At 45.9% G+C, this 20,383-nt stretch overlaps 1 protein-coding gene across 6 annotated transcripts in view; it reads right to left on the minus strand.

Moving 5' to 3' along the window:
• The window catches only part of Osbpl2 (oxysterol binding protein like 2), a 42,795-nt gene that overhangs the window by 14,847 nt on the left and 7,565 nt on the right, over window positions 1-20,383 (minus strand). For all 6 annotated transcript variants that reach the window (XR_004770612.1, XM_027419885.2, XM_027419880.2 and 3 more), the window contains 5 exons: window positions 12,245-12,378; window positions 10,606-10,747; window positions 7,854-7,929; window positions 4,137-4,271; window positions 3,480-3,577 (listed from right to left, as the gene is read on the minus strand). Coding sequence is in view for 5 of the 6 variants with exons in the window: in XM_027419885.2 (XP_027275686.1) it covers window positions 3,480-3,577; window positions 4,137-4,271; window positions 7,854-7,929; window positions 10,606-10,747; window positions 12,245-12,281 (488 nt within the window). In the remaining variant the exon portion in view is untranslated. The remainder of the gene's footprint in view (window positions 1-3,479; window positions 3,578-4,136; window positions 4,272-7,853; window positions 7,930-10,605; window positions 10,748-12,244; window positions 12,379-20,383) is intronic.

Genomic DNA, 20,383 nt, shown 5'->3' on the forward strand with positions numbered 1-20,383 from the left:
CTGGCCTGCTGCTTATTCCACTGACACCTGGGCCTTACAGCCACCAGGCAGGCCAACAACGATCCCAAAGTCTCATTTCAGTCTCCCAGGGACAGTCAAACCAACGGAATCAAACACCTGTGAAGGGTGCTCCTGTCCAGCCTTTGCCTAGGCTCCTAGACCTTCTATGGTGGAGTGTCTTAGATCCCAAAATATTCCTGGCCAGGAAATAGGATTTTTAGCAGACTCCCTTATTCAATAAAAATGTCAGTTTTTAATTGTTCCGGAACTATGAATACACCTACAGTTGCAGTCATTAGGAATTATAAAAGCTAAACCACATAATTACTAACTTAGCTGGAATCAGAATTCCCAATCATTACAGAGGAAGGAAAGCTGAAAAATTAGATTTTAAAAGGTTGCCTGCCAAGGTATGTAATCTACAAAATGAATACTTGTCTAAGAAAAGCAAGTATATTTTTAGCTGTTCAAGAGGGATTTGAAGGGATGAAAGATGCTGTACACAGCCAGGTCTGCACAGTACTGTGGGGCAGGACCACTTAGTGTCAGGCCTGGAGAGGAACACATGCCAAATCCAGTGTGAGGGAGGTTTCCTGGCAGCCTGTGAAACTTCAGTTCAGCCTCTGAATTAAATCCCAAATAAGGTTAAGCTTCCTGTCTTACACCCCATTCAGCAGTTCAGGCTACTCCTATTCTCACCCATATGGTGGCTGTGGCTGCTCTTCTGTTATTGAGACAGGTTCATGCTATATAGCCCAAGCTGGCCTGGAACTAGTAATCCTCCTGCTTAACTTCCTGAGTGCTAGAATTTAGAGGTATGAGCCACCATGCCTCAAAAAGCTTTTTAAATCACCCAGAATTTATCCTTCCTCCCTCTTCCCCCACTCCCCTCCCTCTCCCCCCACTCCCCTCCCTCCCCTCTCCTCTCTCTTGTAACAGCCTGGCTGTCCTGGAACTTGCTCTATAGACAAGGCTGCCCTCAAACTCAGAGATCTGCCTATCTCTCTGCCTTCTGAGAGCCAGGATTATAGGCATGTGCCACCATTGCTGGGCTCATATCTTATCTTTTTAAAGACATTTAATAATTTCCTGACAGCTAGGCAAGATTTGAACCTCAAATCTTGGTATATGAGGAAGACTTGGGGCTGGAGCTAGTATGTTTTTTACTTTTGCAAACTACAGTGCAGTATCTTGGCAGGTCCCCAAAGAGCCTGCATGGACAAAAATGACAATTACTCCCCAGATGAACAGATTTCAGAGCTGATGAAAAGACCATCAGGATAACAAGTTCAGGTACAGACAGTGAAACCATTCATATACTAAAGGCAGGCTCATGTGAGATAGGCCAGTGCAAGGATCCCACAATCACCCACCACAGAAGAGGCTTATCATCACATCACACACCAACAGAAAGCCCAAGAACCACCAAAAGTTCCAGAGAAACTGTCCTCTGAGTTCACTGATTGCTCAATATATCATTACTTTTATGACAAAGAAAAAATGTACAAATTAAACATGACATAGAAACACTACAACCAGAAAAAATGGGTCTTAGAATCAACAAGAAACTACCATTTAGAAAAATATGACATGCCAGGCTGTGGTGGCGCATACCTTTAATCCCAGCACTTGGGAGGTAGAGGCAGCTGGGATCTCCAGGTTCAAGGCCACTACAGAGCAAGTTCCAGAATGTCCAGTGCTACACAGAGAAACCCTGTTTTGAAAAACCCAAACCCCCAAATAGAAAAGAAATGAAATTAAATTAGAACATCAAGGAAAATGATTTTTTTTTTTTTCGAGACAGGGTTTCTCTGTGTAGCTTTGGAGGCTGTCCTGGAACAAGCTCTTGTAGACCAGGCTGGTCTTGAACTCACAGAGATCCGCCTGCCCCTGCCTCTCGAGGGCTGGCTGGGATTAAAGGCGTGTGTCACCAACGCCTGGCTAATTATGGCTTTTTTTTGTTTTTGAGTCATGCCTGACTGTCATGGAACTTGCTTTGTAGACTAGATTGGCCTCAAACTCAGAGATCTGTCTGCCTTTGCCTCCCGAGTGACAGGATTAAGGCATGTGCCACCACGCCCAGCTAAGGAAAAATAATCATGATACAATGCAAGTCATAAATTAGCATCTCAAACACAAGAAAAATCTATTAAGATGTTGATACCATTTGTCTTTGGCAGGTTACATCTGTTTTCTACTTCCAGCATTGCCATGTTCTATAAAGAACATTATCATGGCCAAAACACCAACAGACTCCATTTAGTGAATTCCCCAGATTACCAGCTGACCCTGATTCCAGGGCAGTGGCAGAATAAGTCTACAGAAAAGATATCAGAGCAGATGGCAGGTGCTGGCCCTCCTGCCTGCAGCCCCATGGCCTGTAGCAAATAACCGTTATGCCAGCTAATGAGAATACCCTATTTAAATCCTTCCAGTAACTTCCTTTCCACATCAGAGAAAATCTAACTACTAAACTACCCTGTTGTTCTCTGTAATCTCCAGGCATAAGTACAACACAATACTGTCCACACATGCAACATGGAATGATAGGTCCCTGAGTAGCAGACTAAGGATGACCCTGGAAAGCACACATGAGCTTATTAGGAACTGTACACATTCAGTGAGTCCTTGGAGGCTCAGGCAAGGCTGAGGTAAAAACGCACCAGGGGTATGTGACATGTGGTTGGAATGTTGCCACCATAGCAGCATCTCCAAGACAGTTTTCTGCATAATTGCAGTAGATCCAGAGTTGACAAACAGGTAGCAACAATCTCCCAGTCCAGCCCTCTAGAGGCTCATCACCATTCATATCAACTAGGATTCAGGGTCCAGGCTCAGAGACCTTGGACTAAGTCCAAGGATGAGGATGGAGGGGTTACACACTGCTCATGTGTAGGAGCATTTACCACCATCTGTCCTGCCCTGTCCCCACTACCCTAGAAATCTCACATTCTAAGGGCTCCAGGAGGTGTGATACTACCCAGAAGAAACTACACAAAGGCACTTCAGTAAACATTCATAGACTAACTCTTGGGGTCTGTCCTGCAACACAGGCATGGACTAAACACCGACTTCAGCAGTTTCTCCTCTCTTTGGGTTATTTCTCTCTCATCAAAGTGCCGCAGCAAATGGCACAGTCCTACTTAGTAGTCCTGGTTCCATTTTTTGTTGTTGTTGAAAACTTGTGACTTCCCATGTCTTGGCCATGTCGTACCCACATACCACTAGGTCTACAGACATGACCACCCTCCTTGAGCTCCCTGCTCTAGACTCTATGACAACCCTTCTGATGGCACCAGGGCTCTACTCCATCACATCCCATCTGTGTGAACGCCTCCTCACCACAGCACTCCAAACACTTCAGTAGCTCCTCACTCCAACGTCTATCCTGATCTGAGGAATCAATGCTATACAGAGAACTGAGCTCTTCTGTCATCCAACAGCCCTTTTGCAAGACATTCATGATGAACTCTCCTTACCTGATCAACTCATATGTCTCTCCCAAGAGTGGGTTGAAGGGTTTGCCAGTTCTCTCCCACTGGGAAGCCACAGCCGAGACTGCAAAGGCAGCTACAGACTACAAACAATTCAAAGATGGATTACAACAGCTTCAGCCAAGACAGCAAATGAGTAAACTCCCCACAGGGCATAAATCACAGGCACTCAGTCAGCGTCACTTCCATTCTGCTGACTTCTCGGGTTTCCACTCACAATGGCTTTTCACATTTATTTAATTATTTTTCACAATTTTTTTTTTAAGATTACAGAACTTCTGAGGAAACACCATGGTTTCACACAACTTCCTCAAAGCCACAAAAAGAGGGAACATGTTTTCTCCACCACAGGCGGCATAGCCTTCAGGTGATGAAACAATGTTGATGTGTCTGTCTGTCTTATACACTGGCACTCTGGTCCATACACTCCCACATACACACATGCACAGGTACAGGTAAATGCCTACCACATAAGCACACACACACATGAGGCAGTGGCGTTGAGATGCCAGAGGGAAGCCAACTCTGTGAGGCTGACAGCTAGGAGTTCTGGCCAGACACCTGGGTCCCTACAACTAAGGGGTCAGTCAGTCAGACAGCTCTGGCATCAGGACCGTCCTCACAGTCACATGCAGTGCCCACCTGCATCCTCTCCAGGGCCTGGGTTTCACTCGCGGCTTTGTGAATGAGGTACACATGCTCCATGTACTCAGTGATCCGCTGCAGGAAGCTCAGGGGCTCATTGAAGGCAATTGGCATCGTGATCTTGGACAGCTCCTAGAAGGAGCCAGAAGACATCTGGTTGGGTTTCTGGGGCTCCTAGGCATGCCTCAGACACAAGCATCCACTCCACTCCAAGTGCTCTGGGATCACATCCCAGAGCCTCCAACTTCCATACAGACAAGATCTTAGAAACCCTCTGTGAGAAAGCTATCCGTTGTGAGCACTGGCTTCCACCTCACCCAACCAATACAGAATGTCTTCCTGAGTGGTAGTCATGGCAGCTCTCCATCTCTCAGACCTAGGAGCCACTCCCCAGCTGCATCATATGCAGTGATCACAGGAGCTCCAGAGTGCCATCTTATCTTCATTCACCTACTCCAGACAAGTGGTACCAGCCCCACTATTAAAACTTGAGCTTGCTGGGTGATGGTGGCGCACACCTTTATCCCAGCACCTGTGAGGCAGAGGCAGGTGGATCTCTGTGAGTTTGAGGCCAGCCTGGTCTACAGAACAAGTTTCAGGACTTGTTCTTAAAACAAAAAAACACAAGTGCTCTCAGGGTCCATAGCCTTCCAGTATGAAACGGTAGCACCTTAGCTGGCAGGCAAGCCTCTCTACAATGTGGCTTTGCCTATTTCAGAGTCTGCAAAGGTGACTCGGAAATCTTTCTCAAGCATCACAGGGCAGAAGTGAGGCTGCAGCTCCTACCTCCAGAGTTCATGCACAGAGGACAAAGGTCTGCAGGAGCTATTCCTGAGTTGGGCTTCTAGAAAGGCATTAATAGAAGGGCTGCCAGAAGGAAATGGGGCTTTTTATAACCAAGCAGGCCCAGATGCTCCAGAAACAAGGACAAGCTTTGGATCTTAGGTTGTTTTCACACTTCTGTATTGGGAGCTAGAATGGCCCTTCTGCTTTCACTGGCCCCAAATGGCTCTACTGCCAAGGCAGAAAGATTGCTAAGAGTGCCCTGGGGGAGGCAGTATGCTATGCTCAGCAAAATACCAGCAAGATATCCTTCCTAGCCAGGTCCTGGGAGACAGCATTCTGGGAAAAGTTATGGCCTTGTTTACAATGCTGATCTAGGGAGATCCCACTGGCAGCCTGAACTCACAAACCCTGAACCAGAGTCAGCCAGGCTCCTCACAGAGGCTACACGCCAAGGTGAGAGACATTCAGATATTTGGGAATATGGAGATGCTGGACAGGGTATAACACAGGAGTTATAAGTCAGGTGCCTTCTGGCATTGGTGGTGACCAAAACCCTACAAGAAAATTGCTAAGATCAGCAGGAAGGACAAGGAGCTTATGACTACACTCGCCATATCAAAAACAAGTAGAAGAGAGAGCTAAGGAAAGAAACCCTGAGACAGCAGCCAGAAAAGTAGAAAGGCAAGAAGAGACAAGACTTCATATGCCCTCTGTGCATTATATACCTGTAAAGCAAGGGAAGCTGAGCGCTCAACCACAGTTCACAGTGCAAAGGTCAGAAATGGGAAATGGGAAGGAAGAACACAGAAGGCCGGGCCAACTGGGCTCACAAGCACTCACATGCACACTGCTGCCCTGCTCTAAAACCTCAGCCTTGGGTTCCACAGGATGGGCTCCACTCCTGCTATTGGGTACAGTAACACAGCATACAAAGTGGACTTGGATACAGCTAGCAAAATGCTAACACATTTCTCCTTTGTTCTAGCAATCCCATGTAGGGAAACCCATCTCTGAGCCTCAGCAAACATACATGCAGGGCTAGCCCCTGTAACCTGCTTTGGTCAGCCAAAAGTCAAAAATGGTCTAAAGACCAAACAGGGCACCATCCCACTAAACTGAAAGACAACCAAGAGAAGGGCAACAAATAATTATAAGATCATTTAGAGATTGGCGGCTGAGTGAGAATAGTGATAAAGAAAAGCCTCTCTGGAGGCATGGGAAGAAGACTTACACATAAGTCAGGGTGTGGGGCATGGCGTGAGACACCATGACATAGGTGACAGCTATTTGTGGGGAGGGACAAGGACAGGAAACTGACCTTCCTAGAACACACTGTCATGCTCTGGGTATTGTCTTGGTATTCTAAGGCTTCAGCAATTAACTGTGAAGAATTGAGAGGATGGCATTTAATCCATCTATGGTGTTGAATGCCAGTCCTCTGAGAAGCCATTAGGATTAGGTAAAGTGATTGGATGGAGCCTCCATGGGTGACTCTGGTGGCTAAGTAAGAACAGGGTAAGGGGCAGTGAGAGGATTCAGCGTGTGCACTGTAAAATTGACTCCTGCAAGCTGTCCTCTCAATTCCACACATACGTGTGTGCACATAATAGTTTAATTAATAGTGATAATAAAAGAACAGGGCAAGGGTTAGGGGAACAGCTCAGTGGGAGGATGCAATGGAGGCTCTCGATCTAATCCCTCATACTATAAGCGCAAGCAAACAGGAGGAGAGACCAACAGACATCCAAGTGTACATGTCTCTTCCCTGCCTCCCCCTATATAACGTCCTGTGCTACCAAAGGACCCTGCCAGCATCAAGGACATCACCAGATGCATGCTCATGGCCTTGAACCTCCAGACAAAGGAGCTAAAAATAAGCCACTTTCCTAAAACATGGCTTCTCTGTGTAACAGCCAGTCCCGGCTGTCCTGTCACTCTGTAGACCAGGCTGGCCTCTAACTCACAGAGATCTACCCGCCTCTGCCTCTCAATTGCTACGATTAAAGGCGTGTGCCACCATGTCTGGCAAGCCAATCTTTCCTTTACAGTTCACCCAGTCTATGGTATTGTAGTACAGGCAACAGAAAACAGACTAACACATCATTAATGAATTAGACTTTGGAACAATATTTTGAAAGAAAATTATAAAAGGAAACTGTAAACATCAAAAATGAAACCAATGAGCCTACATGATTCTCCCAGGCCTATGTACAATCACTCATGAAAAACAAAACAAAACAGGAAAACTTTGCAATAGGGATACACATTCAAGCAATTAAGGTAGGTCAACATCCCCAGTAAGATGTATGGACACTATGCAATTCTGAATGGGCACAGACAAGAGTTCCTCCTAACTTCTGTGTGCTCCTGCCCAGAAGAGAACCTCTAATTATGCCTTCTTCCAGCTTCCAATGCCAACCCGCATACCAATCCATCTACCTTCAATAGTCTAAAGTTATTTAAAATAAAAGGAATGTGCCAGAGACCACATGGGCACACTAGCTTTAATAGTCAAAGGCCATGAGGAAAGTTAACGGCTACTAACGGCTACTAGACACTTCCTGACACAAAGCCTTGGGACTTGACAGAGCTTTCTGGAGCCTAGTGTGTAGCTAGGGCCCCACCTTGTCTCATGCAGGAGGTGTTCAGGCCACAAGCAAAGAGCCCATCTCAGAGCACTAGGAGAAAGGCCTTATGGGATGTCTCCTGCCAATGTGACGGGAGACCGTCAGTGTCTAACTATGAAACTGCCGTTCTGCTGTTCCTAAATTATGCTGTTTCCCTTCCCCTTATGCATTTTTTCCTTTTCTGCCTTGTTATCTTAATTTCATCCTTATAAATATACAGCATACATTCTCTTAGCTACCAGCAGTTCAAACCTCATGGGAATACCTAAGTTCCATCTTCAAATGAGTTATCTGCACTCACCAAACCAATGCACTTTTTCAGGATACTCCACACGCTGAAATCACTTCTGGTGAACATGGGGGCAGGAAGGGCTGTCCTGTGAGCAATTTGAGAGTAACAGGCATTTATTAACCAATAGAGTATGCATGGGGGGTGTATAACTGCTCAAGACCATCATCTTAGCTAGAGACCTAAGTATCAGCGTCTCTGTACCACCAGGGGAGCAGCCGTCACAGCTGAAACCTACAGGGTGTCTGTACCACTGTTTTTAAGTCCTGGTAATGGTTATTGGTTATGGCAACCTTGGAGTCTTGACCTGAGCCTGCAGTAACCAGGCCACTTGTTCCTTCTGTGAGTTGGAGACAAGGCTGACAATGAATGAGAACAGGGTCCCTCTGCTTACATCCCTACTGCATACTTTAGGGGCTTCTGCCCAACCCAAGGATGGTGGAGAGCTGAGACTAAAGAGTGAAATGAGTCAAGAAAGTCTCCTCCAAAATTAGCTATCCACCCCTGACACATACCTATCTTCCCAAGGCACACTCCTTCAGCTACCCTCCCCACCCAACAAGAGCCCAGCAGTAGCCTTAGCCTCAACTTCTGTTCCGGCTACTTGGGGACAGACTACAGCTTCTTCCAGAAACTGTGGACTACACTGAGCACTGTCTCCATGAGGTAGGAAGGAATGTGGCCCATAACAGAGCAAGCCTTCAGATACACATGACTTCTCTGAGCCCTTAGAGGTCACTCTAGTTTTTATTGTGGAATTCTCAGTGACATTCTACTGAAGTTGAGCAGGAGAACACTGACTGGGCATTTTGATTCAGGAATGGTGACAGCTGGGGTCTGCCTAGTAGACTTCAGAAAGGGCTCATGTGGGTAACTAAGTCAAGACAAGATGGAGAAAGAAAGGAAGCTCTGAGACAAAACAGGAAAGGAAAGAGATCCTTACCATTTCCTGAGCACTGTGCAACAGGGCTGCCAAAAATAGCTGAAGTGCTGTGCACACAGCCAACTATGAGGGCCACCAGAGGTGGGAAACACAGCTCTGCAGAGGATCAGCATTAGGTCCCAAGGACACAACCTGTGCTGGTTAGTTTTTGTCAGCCTGACAGAAGCTAGGACTATCTGGGAAGAGGAACCTCCATGGAGAAAACACCTCTACCAGATTGCCTATAGAGGGCATTAGTGATTGATGTGGGCAGTGCCACTCCTCAGCAGATGGCCTGGACTGCATAAGAAAGCAAACAGAGCAAGCCATGGGAGCAACACAGTAAGCAGCATTCCTCCATGGTCTGCTTCAGCTCCTGCCTTGGCTTCCCTGATGATGGACTGTAACCTGATTTGGCTGTGGTGTTTATCACAGCAACAGGAAAGTAACTAATACACGACCCTTGCATGAAGATGGGAAGGAACAGTGGGAAAAAAACACATGAATAAGGATGGCAGGCTCCAGGCTGAGACAGCAATATTCGGAGGAATTCGGGTATGCACAGCTCTGGATGCAGAACTCAAAGAGGAGGCACCAGGGGAGGCAGAACCAGAGGAAGGACAGGCCTGAGTACAAGGGACAGGGGAGACATCAGCCACGTTTCAACACAGTGACTATGTAGATCAACAACCGAGGTGGAGCACTTCTGGGAGCACACTGGGTTTGAGTCAGAGCTGCTTGGGATGAACCCCTGCTACACTAGCTTTAGGCAGAAAGCAGAGCTGGCACAAACGGCTCTGACCGTGGGAAGTAGCAGGAAGAATGAGGGGAAGGTGCCATACTTGATGCACAGTGGAAACGAGAGACTCTGAAGATCTGGGTGCATTTAGAGGCCAAAGCATCAGGTCAGGTGACCGGGAATGAGGCAGTAGTTCCAAGCTCAGTGCTGTGTTTGATCACAAGGTGATGTACACTTAGGAGAGAGATGGTGACGACGTATAGAGTGAACATAAGCTGCCTTAGACAGGCCCTCACAGCCTAAGTGACGTGTTCCCGCACTCACTAAACACATGCGTGAAGGACAGGAGAAAGGTAAGCACTCAGCACTGAGGAAACCAGCCCTAAAGGCAAATGGGCCCATGTGTAAAGTCAGCAGTGAAGATGAAGGGTCCACTGAGGCCCAAAACACCTTTTAATTCATGTGTATATACTATGTGTATATTCTATGATAATCCTATGTCCTACAGATTATTCCTGTGTGCTCCTGCTTTTCCTAACAGAAACTAAGAACTTCCGATGATGACCGCTGTTATCTAGACCACTGTCTAGATACACAAATGAGCATGGTGGGGGAGAAAACAGAATGTGGTTTTGCCACAGCAACTAATCAAACCCTTTCAGTCCCTACAGGGCCAGTGGCCAACATTTCTCAATGAGATACAGAAGAGACAAGAGAGCCCTCACTATTCCCACTAGCCCAACAGCCAAGCATATCTCAGTAAGACACAGAAGGGACAACAGGATTAACCTGGTGTCTGAGGAGGGATAAGTGGGTCTGTGGACGATGTTATGAACAGGCCCTAAGACATTCTGGGACAGAACTCTCACTTCATTGACAGGGTCAAAGGTCAAACACTGCCCTCCCACCCCTTCCCCCCCAGCACACAGGCATCGAGTCTCATGGGACTTTGGTGGCTACAGTGCCTGGAAGAGTCTCCTTGGAACTGGGGATGCACCTGCTCAATTCATGAGACCTAAGGGGATGCCTTATAGTACATATGAGGGTAAACACAGATACACTCTGGGAAATTCTGAAACAGTGTGTGTGTTAAGACAGCCTACCTGTGCTTTTGAACGCCATTCTCCTGTGGCGGTCTCTCCCCGCTTCTCCCACTCCTGGTACTTTTGCTGGTATCAAAATCAATCATCCCACTGACTTTATTTGCCTCTGAAAATTCCCCTGTAGAGTTATCAGAATCAAAGCCTGCAAGAAATAAGCAAAATGGTCATCTTTGCTAGACTTGGGAGATACAGAAGCCGACTTCAAGACTCTTCACAAACAGAAGCCTGAAGATCTGCAAACCTTTTATTTGGTTTTATTTTTTTGAGACAGGGCCTTGCTATGTAGCTCCATCTAGCATGGAACTCTTTTTCATTTGTTTGGCTTTTGGAGACAGAATTTCTTTGTGTAGCCTTTGCTGTCCTAGAACTTGCTTTGTAGACAAGGTTGGCCCAAATTTGGAGATCTACCTGCCTTTGCCTCCTGTGTGCTGGGATTAAAAGGCATGTGCCATTATCACCAGTCTGGCCTCAAACTCACAGTGGTTCACCAGTCTCTGCTTCCTGCGTGCTGGGACAACCACCCTTGTCTGATTATTTTCAAGTGGCTCCTAACTCTGTAAGTGACCTCAGTGTCAGGACACACACAACACTGCTGTGTGGGTGCAGCGCCTCTACAGTCCACTGTGGTCTGATGGGATAGTGGAGATCATCTGAACTCAGAGATCTGCCTGCCTCTGTGTGCTTAGTTCTCATGTGAGAACTAGGGACTTGAATTTAGTTCCTCATGTTTGACCAGCAAGCATTCTTTTTTTTTTTTTTTTAAAGATTTTATTTATTTATTATGTATACAACATTCTGCTTCCATATATATCTGCACACCAGAAGAGGGCACTAGATCTCATAAGGGATGGTTGTGAGCCACCATGTGGTTGCTAGGAATTGAACTCAGGACCTCTGGAAGAGCAGTCAGTGCTCTTAACCTCTGAGCCATCTCTCCAGCCCCCAGCAAGCATTCTTATCCACTAAGCCATCTCCCTAGATCTAGACAAGCTATTTTATAATGTACTTTAAACAATGAAAACTAATTATAGAACAGATTTTTTCATAAAGTATAAATAATATAAAGAACTGAGCTAGAGAGATGGCTCACTATGTAAGAACACTTGCTATTCTTGCTGACAGGCCTGGTTAGTTCCCAGCACCAACATGGTGGCTCACAACCATCCACAACTAAAGTGCCAGGGGATCCGATGCCCTCTTCTGACCGCCATGGACACCAGGCCCACCTTTGTGTAGACATAACGAAGTCTATGTCTCAATGAGCATCCCTACAGTTATGTTATTTTACTTATATGTCTTTTTTGCCCACATGTATGTGACTCGCATTCATACATAGAGGCAAAACAGACATACAAGTAAAATCAAGTAACTATATTCAGAGTCCAGCCCCAGCCCTTCATGATGTCTCAAGATCCAGGTTGGGGGGGGGGGGAGAGGGGAGAGGGGATAAAGGGAGGGAGAGAGACAGAGAGAGAGAGAGAGAGAGAGAGAGAGAGAGAGAGAGAAAGGGGGAGGGGGAGAGGGGAAAGAGAGAGAGATCTAAAAAGCTGATGCCTGTGCTGAGCTATGCCAAATCCCACACTCCAGATCCCACAGATTCCCAAACAGGATGCAGTCTCTGGGTCTTGTAGTTGCTCACCTGTGACGGCGTCAAAGAATTCTTCCTCCCCGTTCATCCTTCGGTGACCAGGCTATCACTATCCTGGGGTTTGGTCTTCCTACTGGATCATATCTGATCTGTGTTTATGTAGAAGTTGGGTGAACACTGGAAATCTGAGGAAGAAATATTTTGTAATGAACTCAGCTTCTACAAAGCCTATGCTCTGTTAACAGTTTTTAAATACCCTTTTTTTTTTTTTTTTGACTTTTTAAGTTTTGTTTGTTTGAGACAGGGTCTCACTATATAGTTCTCTGGCTAGCCCCGAACTTGCCATGCAGACCAAACTGACCTAAAATTCAAAGATCCCCCATCCATGAAAATACACACACACACACACACACACACACACACACACACTTAAAAATAGAAAAAAGAAATGAGACCCAGTCCCCCCAAATAAAGTTGAAGGCCAGCCTGAGCAATTAGTAAGATTTTGTCTCATGATAAAAAGTAAGAAGGCCTTTGAGATAGCTCAACAGGTAAGACTAAACCTAAACTGAACTTAATTCCTGGAACCCAAATGGTAGAAAGAGAAACAACTCCCTACAAGTTATCTTCTGAGACCTCCACACGGATGCCATAGCACTTGCCCACACACGAAATGTAAAGAAAAGATGTAAAAGGAAGGCTGAAAAGTGTAGCTCTCAGTAGTAGAGCAAGCGCCCCGGGTTCAGTCTTCAGTGGATAGAATTTTAATAACAACCAATGACTAATACATCATTAAGTGATCATTATGTTTTTATTATGTATACAGTGTTCTGTCTGTATGTTTGCCTGCATGCCAGAAGAGGGCACCAGATCTCATTACAGGTGGTTGTGAGCCACCATGTGGTTGCTGGGAATTGAACTCAGGACCTCTGGAAGAGCAGTCGGTGCTCTTAACCTCTAAGCCATCTCTCCAGCCCAAGTGACCATTTTTTAAGAGTTATATTTTAAAGCTGGTCAGAGTAGTAGTGGAACATGCCTTTAATTCCAGGCAGATCTCTGTGAGTTCAAGGCCAGCCCAGTCTACAAAGCAAGTTCTGGGACAGCAAGAACTACACAGAGAAACCCTGTCTCAAAAAAACCTGTGTGTGTGTGTGTGTGTGTGTGTGTGTGTGTGTGTGTGTGTGTGTTATGGTTGTTCAGGAAAATGACAAAAAATTTAGGATGATGTGATGTGGGCAGTTAAAAGTAACTTCACCAGGCAATCACATGATGGTGGGGCTCTGCACACCTCAGGAGGCTCTGCTATATGTCATGAAGAGCTGGATAACAAGTAGAGACTGTCAAAACATTTGCCTCTCATCAACTCAAGCCAACTGTTCCTTTGTGGTACTGGGGATGGAACCCAGGGTCTCACACACTTAGGAGAGCATTTCATTCACTGTGAGTTACATCTCTAGCCTAGACATCAATTTTTCAAGTCAGAGAATTAAGACAACTATATAAATTAGTTCTATCATGTAACTAAAAGAAGCTTCATTTTTTTAAAAGATTGCTTTAGCTTAGCATTTTAAAACTTCTATACAATGTCTCCTCTCAGGAAGAACTGTTTTGCTTTGTCTGAGACAGGATCTCCCTATGAAGCCCAGGAAGGCCTCAAATTTACAGAGATCCACTACCCTCTGCCTCTGGAATGTTGAGATTAAGTATGCCACCACACCCATCCCAAGAACAGTATTTTAAAACAGTGAAGCAAAAATTCAACCTGTAGCCAGGCATGCACACCTTTAATCTCAGCACTTTTTGAGGCAGAGGCAAGAGGATCTCTAGGAGTTCAAGGTCAGCTAGGGTTACATGGTGAACACAAAACAAACAACAGTAACAAAAACCTTCAAACTGTTTCAAAAGATTTAATTTTTTCTTTCTTTCTTTCTTTTTTTTTTTTTTTTCTTCGAGACAGGGTTTCTCTACGTAGCTTTGGAGCCTATCCTGGCACTCGCTCTAGAGACCAGGCTGGCCTCGAACTCACAGAGATCCGCCTGCCTCTGCCTCCCGAGTGCTGGGATTAAAGGCGTGTGCCACCAACGCCCGGCAAGATTTAATTTTTTCTGAAAATAAGTAGAGCACCACATGTAACTTACAAAGTTTCTGAGCAGTTGCCTGTGAAGCCTGACAGGCAAGTAAAGTCCTAAGTGAGAAATATGCCCTCTGTTCTTTAGAGTGGCCCACAGAGTACTAAGGTACTAGAGACAACACCTACCCACTCTCTGAAGCACCAACAGGCATCACACACACACACACACACACACACACACACACACACACACACACACACACACACACACACACACACACACACACACACACACACACACACACACACGAGCACACACAGTTTGGGTACTTCCCTTTTCTCTGCTAACTTCCCAATAAGCTACATATCTTAGTTACAAACCAGACACCTGTGAAGCAACACTAAGAGCAGCCGCAGTTCACTGCACGGTCTGCTATTCCTTGTAAAGCAGGGATGTGTTGCTTGCTTCTAAAGCTTAACAGTGTAAGACCCAGCCCTCAACCACCTACAGCTGCAGGAGGAAGGTAAGTTCTCTAGAGGAAAAACAGCCAAAGCCAGTCCGGGCACCATTCTGACGTTCTGTCCTGCAGGTGGTAAGACCAAATAGCCACCAATGTGATATGTCTGTCCCTCCAAGATGGATTTATACAAGGTGACTGGGCCAAAGGTCTGCCCTTGTGAACAAATAAATTGCCAATGTCATTCTGGAGGGCATAGGTTTCCAGTTGAGAGTTAGGTCAGCTCCCACCTATACAGGCATACTTGCCTCCTTTTGTCCTTACACAGCCTGCCTTCTACAGTAGTGATGCAGCAGCAACAACCTCACCAGACACTGGTACCACTTATTGCATTTTCCAACATCCAAAATTGAGAGCCAGTGTTTCTGTTCACTGTAAACTGCCTACTCTGCAGTATTGCTACAATAGCACAAAATGGACAAAACAGCAAAGATGAGACAACCTGGATATCAATGAACTGCAAATAACAGACCTACCAAACATACTAATGGCCTAAGTTCCTAAAGACACTAACAGAGGTGACTGACTGGTCACCAGCAGCCAATGAATTATTTTGAAAACAAGGAAAGAGGGGCTGAGGATGTGGCTTAGCCGATAAAGTGTTCTCTAACATACAGCAGGAAGCCCCGAGCTTGATCCCCAGGACCTAACCCTGTGGCCTCAGCATCCCAGAGATGAAAGATCAAGAACTCAAGGTCACTTCAGCTCTCACAGTGAGGTCAGCCTAGGATGCACGAGACCCTGTCTCAACACAAACAAAATAAATAAATAAAACATACATACATACATACATACATACATACATACATACATACATCTGCTTCTTAGCCCTTGGCTAAGATCAAATGTGCCCATCAAAGCAGTAACAGTGTCTGCACATTCTGGGGAAAAAACCACAGGGCCAACTAAAGCCATCCTGCTGAGAAAATCATGCCAGCTTAAGGAAGAGCTCAGGAAGGATTGTGCTAGACACTGTGGGAGCCCACACAGCAACACTCAGACTTCTCCAGTAAACAAGTCAAAAGGAAAGAAAGAGATAGAGTGACAGAGGACAGACATTATCCCTACTGAGCAGTGGCTCCATGGTAGTCATGCCATGCAAACAGGAAGGCACAATTAACACACATACTCAAATGCTTGCATTTAATAAAATGCATATCAACCACCCACTTCAAAAGCCACCTTGAAGGGTGGGGTAGCAATATATCCATAATCTCAGCAGTCCTGAGGTACAAACAGGAGGATTAGGAAATCAAGGATATCCTGACTATAAAGCAAGTCAGAGGCCAGTCTGGGCTACATGAGACTTGTCTCAAAATAGAACCACAAACAAGTAAGTAAAAAGCTATCTTGACAGGCTATGGGTATGGTTTGGTTGGTAGAACAAATGCCTAGCATTAATAAAACCTGAGATCAGCTGGGTGGTGGCGGCACATGCCTTTAATTCCAGCACAGGCAGGTGGGTCTCTAAGTTAGAAGCACACACATCTCTATGAGTCTGAGGCCAGCCTGGTCTAAAGAGTGAATTCCAGGACAGCCAGGGGTTACACAAAGAAATCCTGTCTCAAAAAAAAAAAAAAAAAAAAAAAGACACAAATGGTTGCCAGGCAAAGTGCTTGAGCACATCTTTAATCCCAGTACTCAGGCAGAGGCAGGTGGATCTCTTGAGTTCCAAGCCATTCTGGTCTACAGATGGAGTTTCAGGAGAGCCAGGGATACAGTTCCAGGACAGCTAGTGATACAAAGAAACACTGTCTCAGAAAGAGAGAAAGAAAGAGGCACAAATGGAGGCCAGACAGTTGTACATGCCTTTAATTCAAGCATTTGGGAGGCAAAGGCAGGCAGACCTCTGTGAGCTAGAGTCAGCCGAGTTTATAGAGCAAGCTCTAGGACAGTCAGGACTACAGAAAGCCTGTCTCAAAAAACAAAACAGAACAAAACATCAAAAGAGACATAATGGGGACATGGCTCCAAAATTAACAACACTTACTGTTCTTGCAGAGGACCAGGGTTCAGTTCTTGGCACTCACATGGTAGCTCATAGCTGTCTATAACTCTAGTTCCAAGGGAACCGATCCTCTTTTGATCTCTGCAGGCTCCTGCACACATGTAGTGCATGTACATACACTCAGGAACATACACAAAGTATTTTTTTTATAAAAAGAGACTAATACCATGCTGAAAGCCAAATTCAAACAAGGTTGTACACAGCTCAGGACCTCAGAGATGCTGGTGAGATACTAGACATCTGGCAACATGAAGACCAAGTTCATGTGTAAGGTGTCATGACAATGGTTCTCAAGGGACATCATATTCTAAAGCTGTACACAGACATGCATTCAGATCAGGTAGCCGCCTGCTGAGCGTCTCTTCAAAAGAATCAGGGAGGACCCATGACAAGACAGGTCTGGATAGTGAATGTCAGGGCTGTTCACAGGTACACGAGGAACCCTTTACTTTCCTGCTGTGTTTGTAAAAGCCCCATAATAAAAAAGCTTGCTGGAAGCTGGCCTGCTCTTTTTACATGCTTTGTCATCTAAAGCAAAATCCCTAATGTTAAAAGAAAATAATAGAAAATCATTGTAACAAGGGCATAAAATGTGAGATCAGATACAAGCTTTCTGGTTACTGTGATGCTATGTTCACTTTGGCCTATGTCCTTGCTACATGTAACCTGGTGTCCAACTATAATCAAGAACCTCTCTTAATGGGTGCACACCTTTAATCCTAGCATTTAGGAGGCAGAGGCCGGCAGATCTCTCTGAGTTCAAGGCCAGCCTGGTCTACAGAGTGAGTTCCAGGACAGCCAGGACTACACAAAGAAATCCTGTCTCAAAAAACAAAAACAAAAGAACCCATCCTGGAAGCCTTTTTACAAGTCTCCATAAGGTCAAGGGCCCAGTCTTCCCATGCATGTCTCACAACTGTAAGTGAAACCTTTAACCTCTAATTAACTCCCAGTATGGCTGCAGGCTGCCCTGGAGGAAACAGAAGGTGCTCACAGTCTGAGAAGAGTGCTGTACTATCAGACCAAACCTGGTATCATTTCCCTAGTTTTAGCAGACCAACAGCCACCAGAAGCTGGGCCTCAAAGACGGGGCAAGGCCGGCCATAACAGTGTTCCCAGGGAACTCTCCTGATAGACCTCTATAACTGATACGTAGAACTGCAGGGAGATGGGGCTGTGTACCACTAAGGCACCTAAGTGCACAGATGGCCCACAGGGTGGAAGAGCACCTACCCTGACCCAGTCCTCGGACCTTCTTTCTAAAAGTCCATCCCATCTCCAGGGTCTAGTCCAAAACATGGGTCTCAGCAGCCCTGTAACCTACAGGCTCTGCATTTTTTCAGTTTAGCAGAACACCCTGAGAAATTGCAAAGCTGTGTTTGGGAACTGAGCCTCTTCTATTAAAAGAAACTAAGTCCAGCTTTCTGAACAGAACACACCACTGTGAAGAGCTGGGGGGCTGCAGATGCAGCGCCAAAGTATCTTGGGTTATCACTCTTCTCCTTAATTGCCATTCGTTGCCCGCCTTATTGTTTGCCTTTGACTCTCAGGCAAAACCTCTGCAATACATTCTTAGCAGTCTTCTGGCTTCCACCAACCAAACGTTAGAGCCTCACCAGACAGCAGCACCAGTTCTACAGCCTCCAGCAGAAGATCCAAGCTTTGAGGAGTTGCCCACCTCATGTTCCCAGCAGTGCATGTGGCAAATGCCTGGATCTGTCTTTTGTTCTGCAACTACACAAAGTCCATGACGCTGCCTCTGTATTGGGACATTTTACTCGGAACACCCCAATCCTTTATTCTTGGGCCATGGTGACTCATGTTCAGCTTAGAGTGAACTCTCTTCTTCCCTTGAGGTGAGGGTTGTGGGTTATCTTATTTTCCATTTACTTATTATTGTGTGTATGTAGGGATGAGAGGGTATGAGTACCACAGGCACCTGTAGAGGTCAGAGGACAACTCATGGATCTGTTTCTTGCTTCCGGTGTGTGGGATGGAACTCAGGTCAACAAGCTTGCCAACAGTGCTCTTATCCACTGAGCAATTCACTGACCCAAGAGCTGTGCTTCATGTGTTGACACAGCACTCTGCCAAAGTTGAGATCACACACAAACTAGACAGAAAGGCAGACCTTACTTCTGGGTAATGGACCTACAGGTTCTCCTGCTCTCAGAACCAACCCGACAGGACTGTGCTTCAGGAAGGGCTCTGGGTCTCTCATTTCTTTAACCAGTGCTGTCTGGTGAGGTATTTCCCTGTCTGAAGTCTACAGAAAAACCTGGAAATTAGCTCTGGGCATCATTTTATCCTACTGCCTTCTCCACGAATAACTCTAGGCTGGAGGCAGGGCTTTCTCCTTCCATCTGGTACCCAAGCACACCATCACTGTAGCCCCCCCCAAGCTGGGACATTCAACAATTATTCTGCTACCCATTAAATGTCAACCTGTTTCAAAAGAGTCCTTGCCAAGCTCTTTTGAAGGTGCCCTCTCTTTGCTGTCCTCCATCTCACGAGGACCTGACCCAACCAGGCCCAAAATGTTCCACTACTTCCATGAATTTCTATGAAGTCTCCTACTTTACTCTCACAATGCATCTATGGTAATTTGTAAAAAATAGATCTAGAGCAGATACACTGGCACATACACATGATCCCAGAACACAGGAGACTGAGGCAGAGGAGCTGGAGTTTCTAGTCTACACATTAAGACCTTCTCTCTCTCTCTCTCTCTCTCTCTCTCTCTCTCTCTCTCTCAGACTCTCTCTCTCTCTCTCTTTTTGATTTTTTGAGCCTATCCTGGAACTCACTTTGTAGTCCAGGTCGGCCTTGAACTCACAGCAATCTTCCTGCCTCTGCTTCCTGAGTGCTGGAATTAAAGGTGTGCACCGCCACCGCCACCACCGTCGCCACCACACCTTTGAGACCTTTTCTCAAACAAATAGGAAATAAGGAAAGGGGGAGAAGGGACAAAATCTAGAATTTGGACAATGAGTCACTAGAAAACCAGGGGGACATCACTGTCAGCTTGCTGGAAAACCTAGTCATGGGAAACCAATGCTGTTAAACCAGGTGGGGCAAGCTAGACAGGATCTCTACAAAGCACAACATGCATGAGTAATTCAAACATTCTAAAGCCACTTTTTCTCACATACCTGAAATCTCAGCATAGGGAGGGTGGAGGAAGAAGGATGGGGGATTCAAGGCCAGCCTGGGCACAGAGACCCTATCTGAAAAAACACTTGTGAAGCAAACAAATGTGGCAGAAACTCTCTAGTTAGTTTCTGTAGGAAAATGTTAGTCTCCAATCCCCAAAACCTCTGCTTGACCAGGCAGGAAGCTCATGGATGTCCCTGAAGAACCTGTCCTGTCCCAAGAGACCATGCAGCAGGAATCCTCCCTCACACCAAATATACCACTCCATCCTCACTTAACGGTAGACAGGAACACAGGAGTCTACTCCAAAGAAACGGCAGTCATGGGTACCATGCTCCTGATAGCACCTTTCACCCCAAGGACCCCAGAGCCTCAGCATTTACTGTCAAAGTTGACAGATCAACTCATGCCAAAGGCAAAGCAAAACAGAACTGATTAGG

Source organism: Cricetulus griseus, chromosome 6, assembly GCF_003668045.3.
Source record: "Cricetulus griseus strain 17A/GY chromosome 6, alternate assembly CriGri-PICRH-1.0, whole genome shotgun sequence".
Taxonomy (NCBI): Eukaryota; Metazoa; Chordata; class Mammalia; order Rodentia; family Cricetidae; genus Cricetulus; species Cricetulus griseus.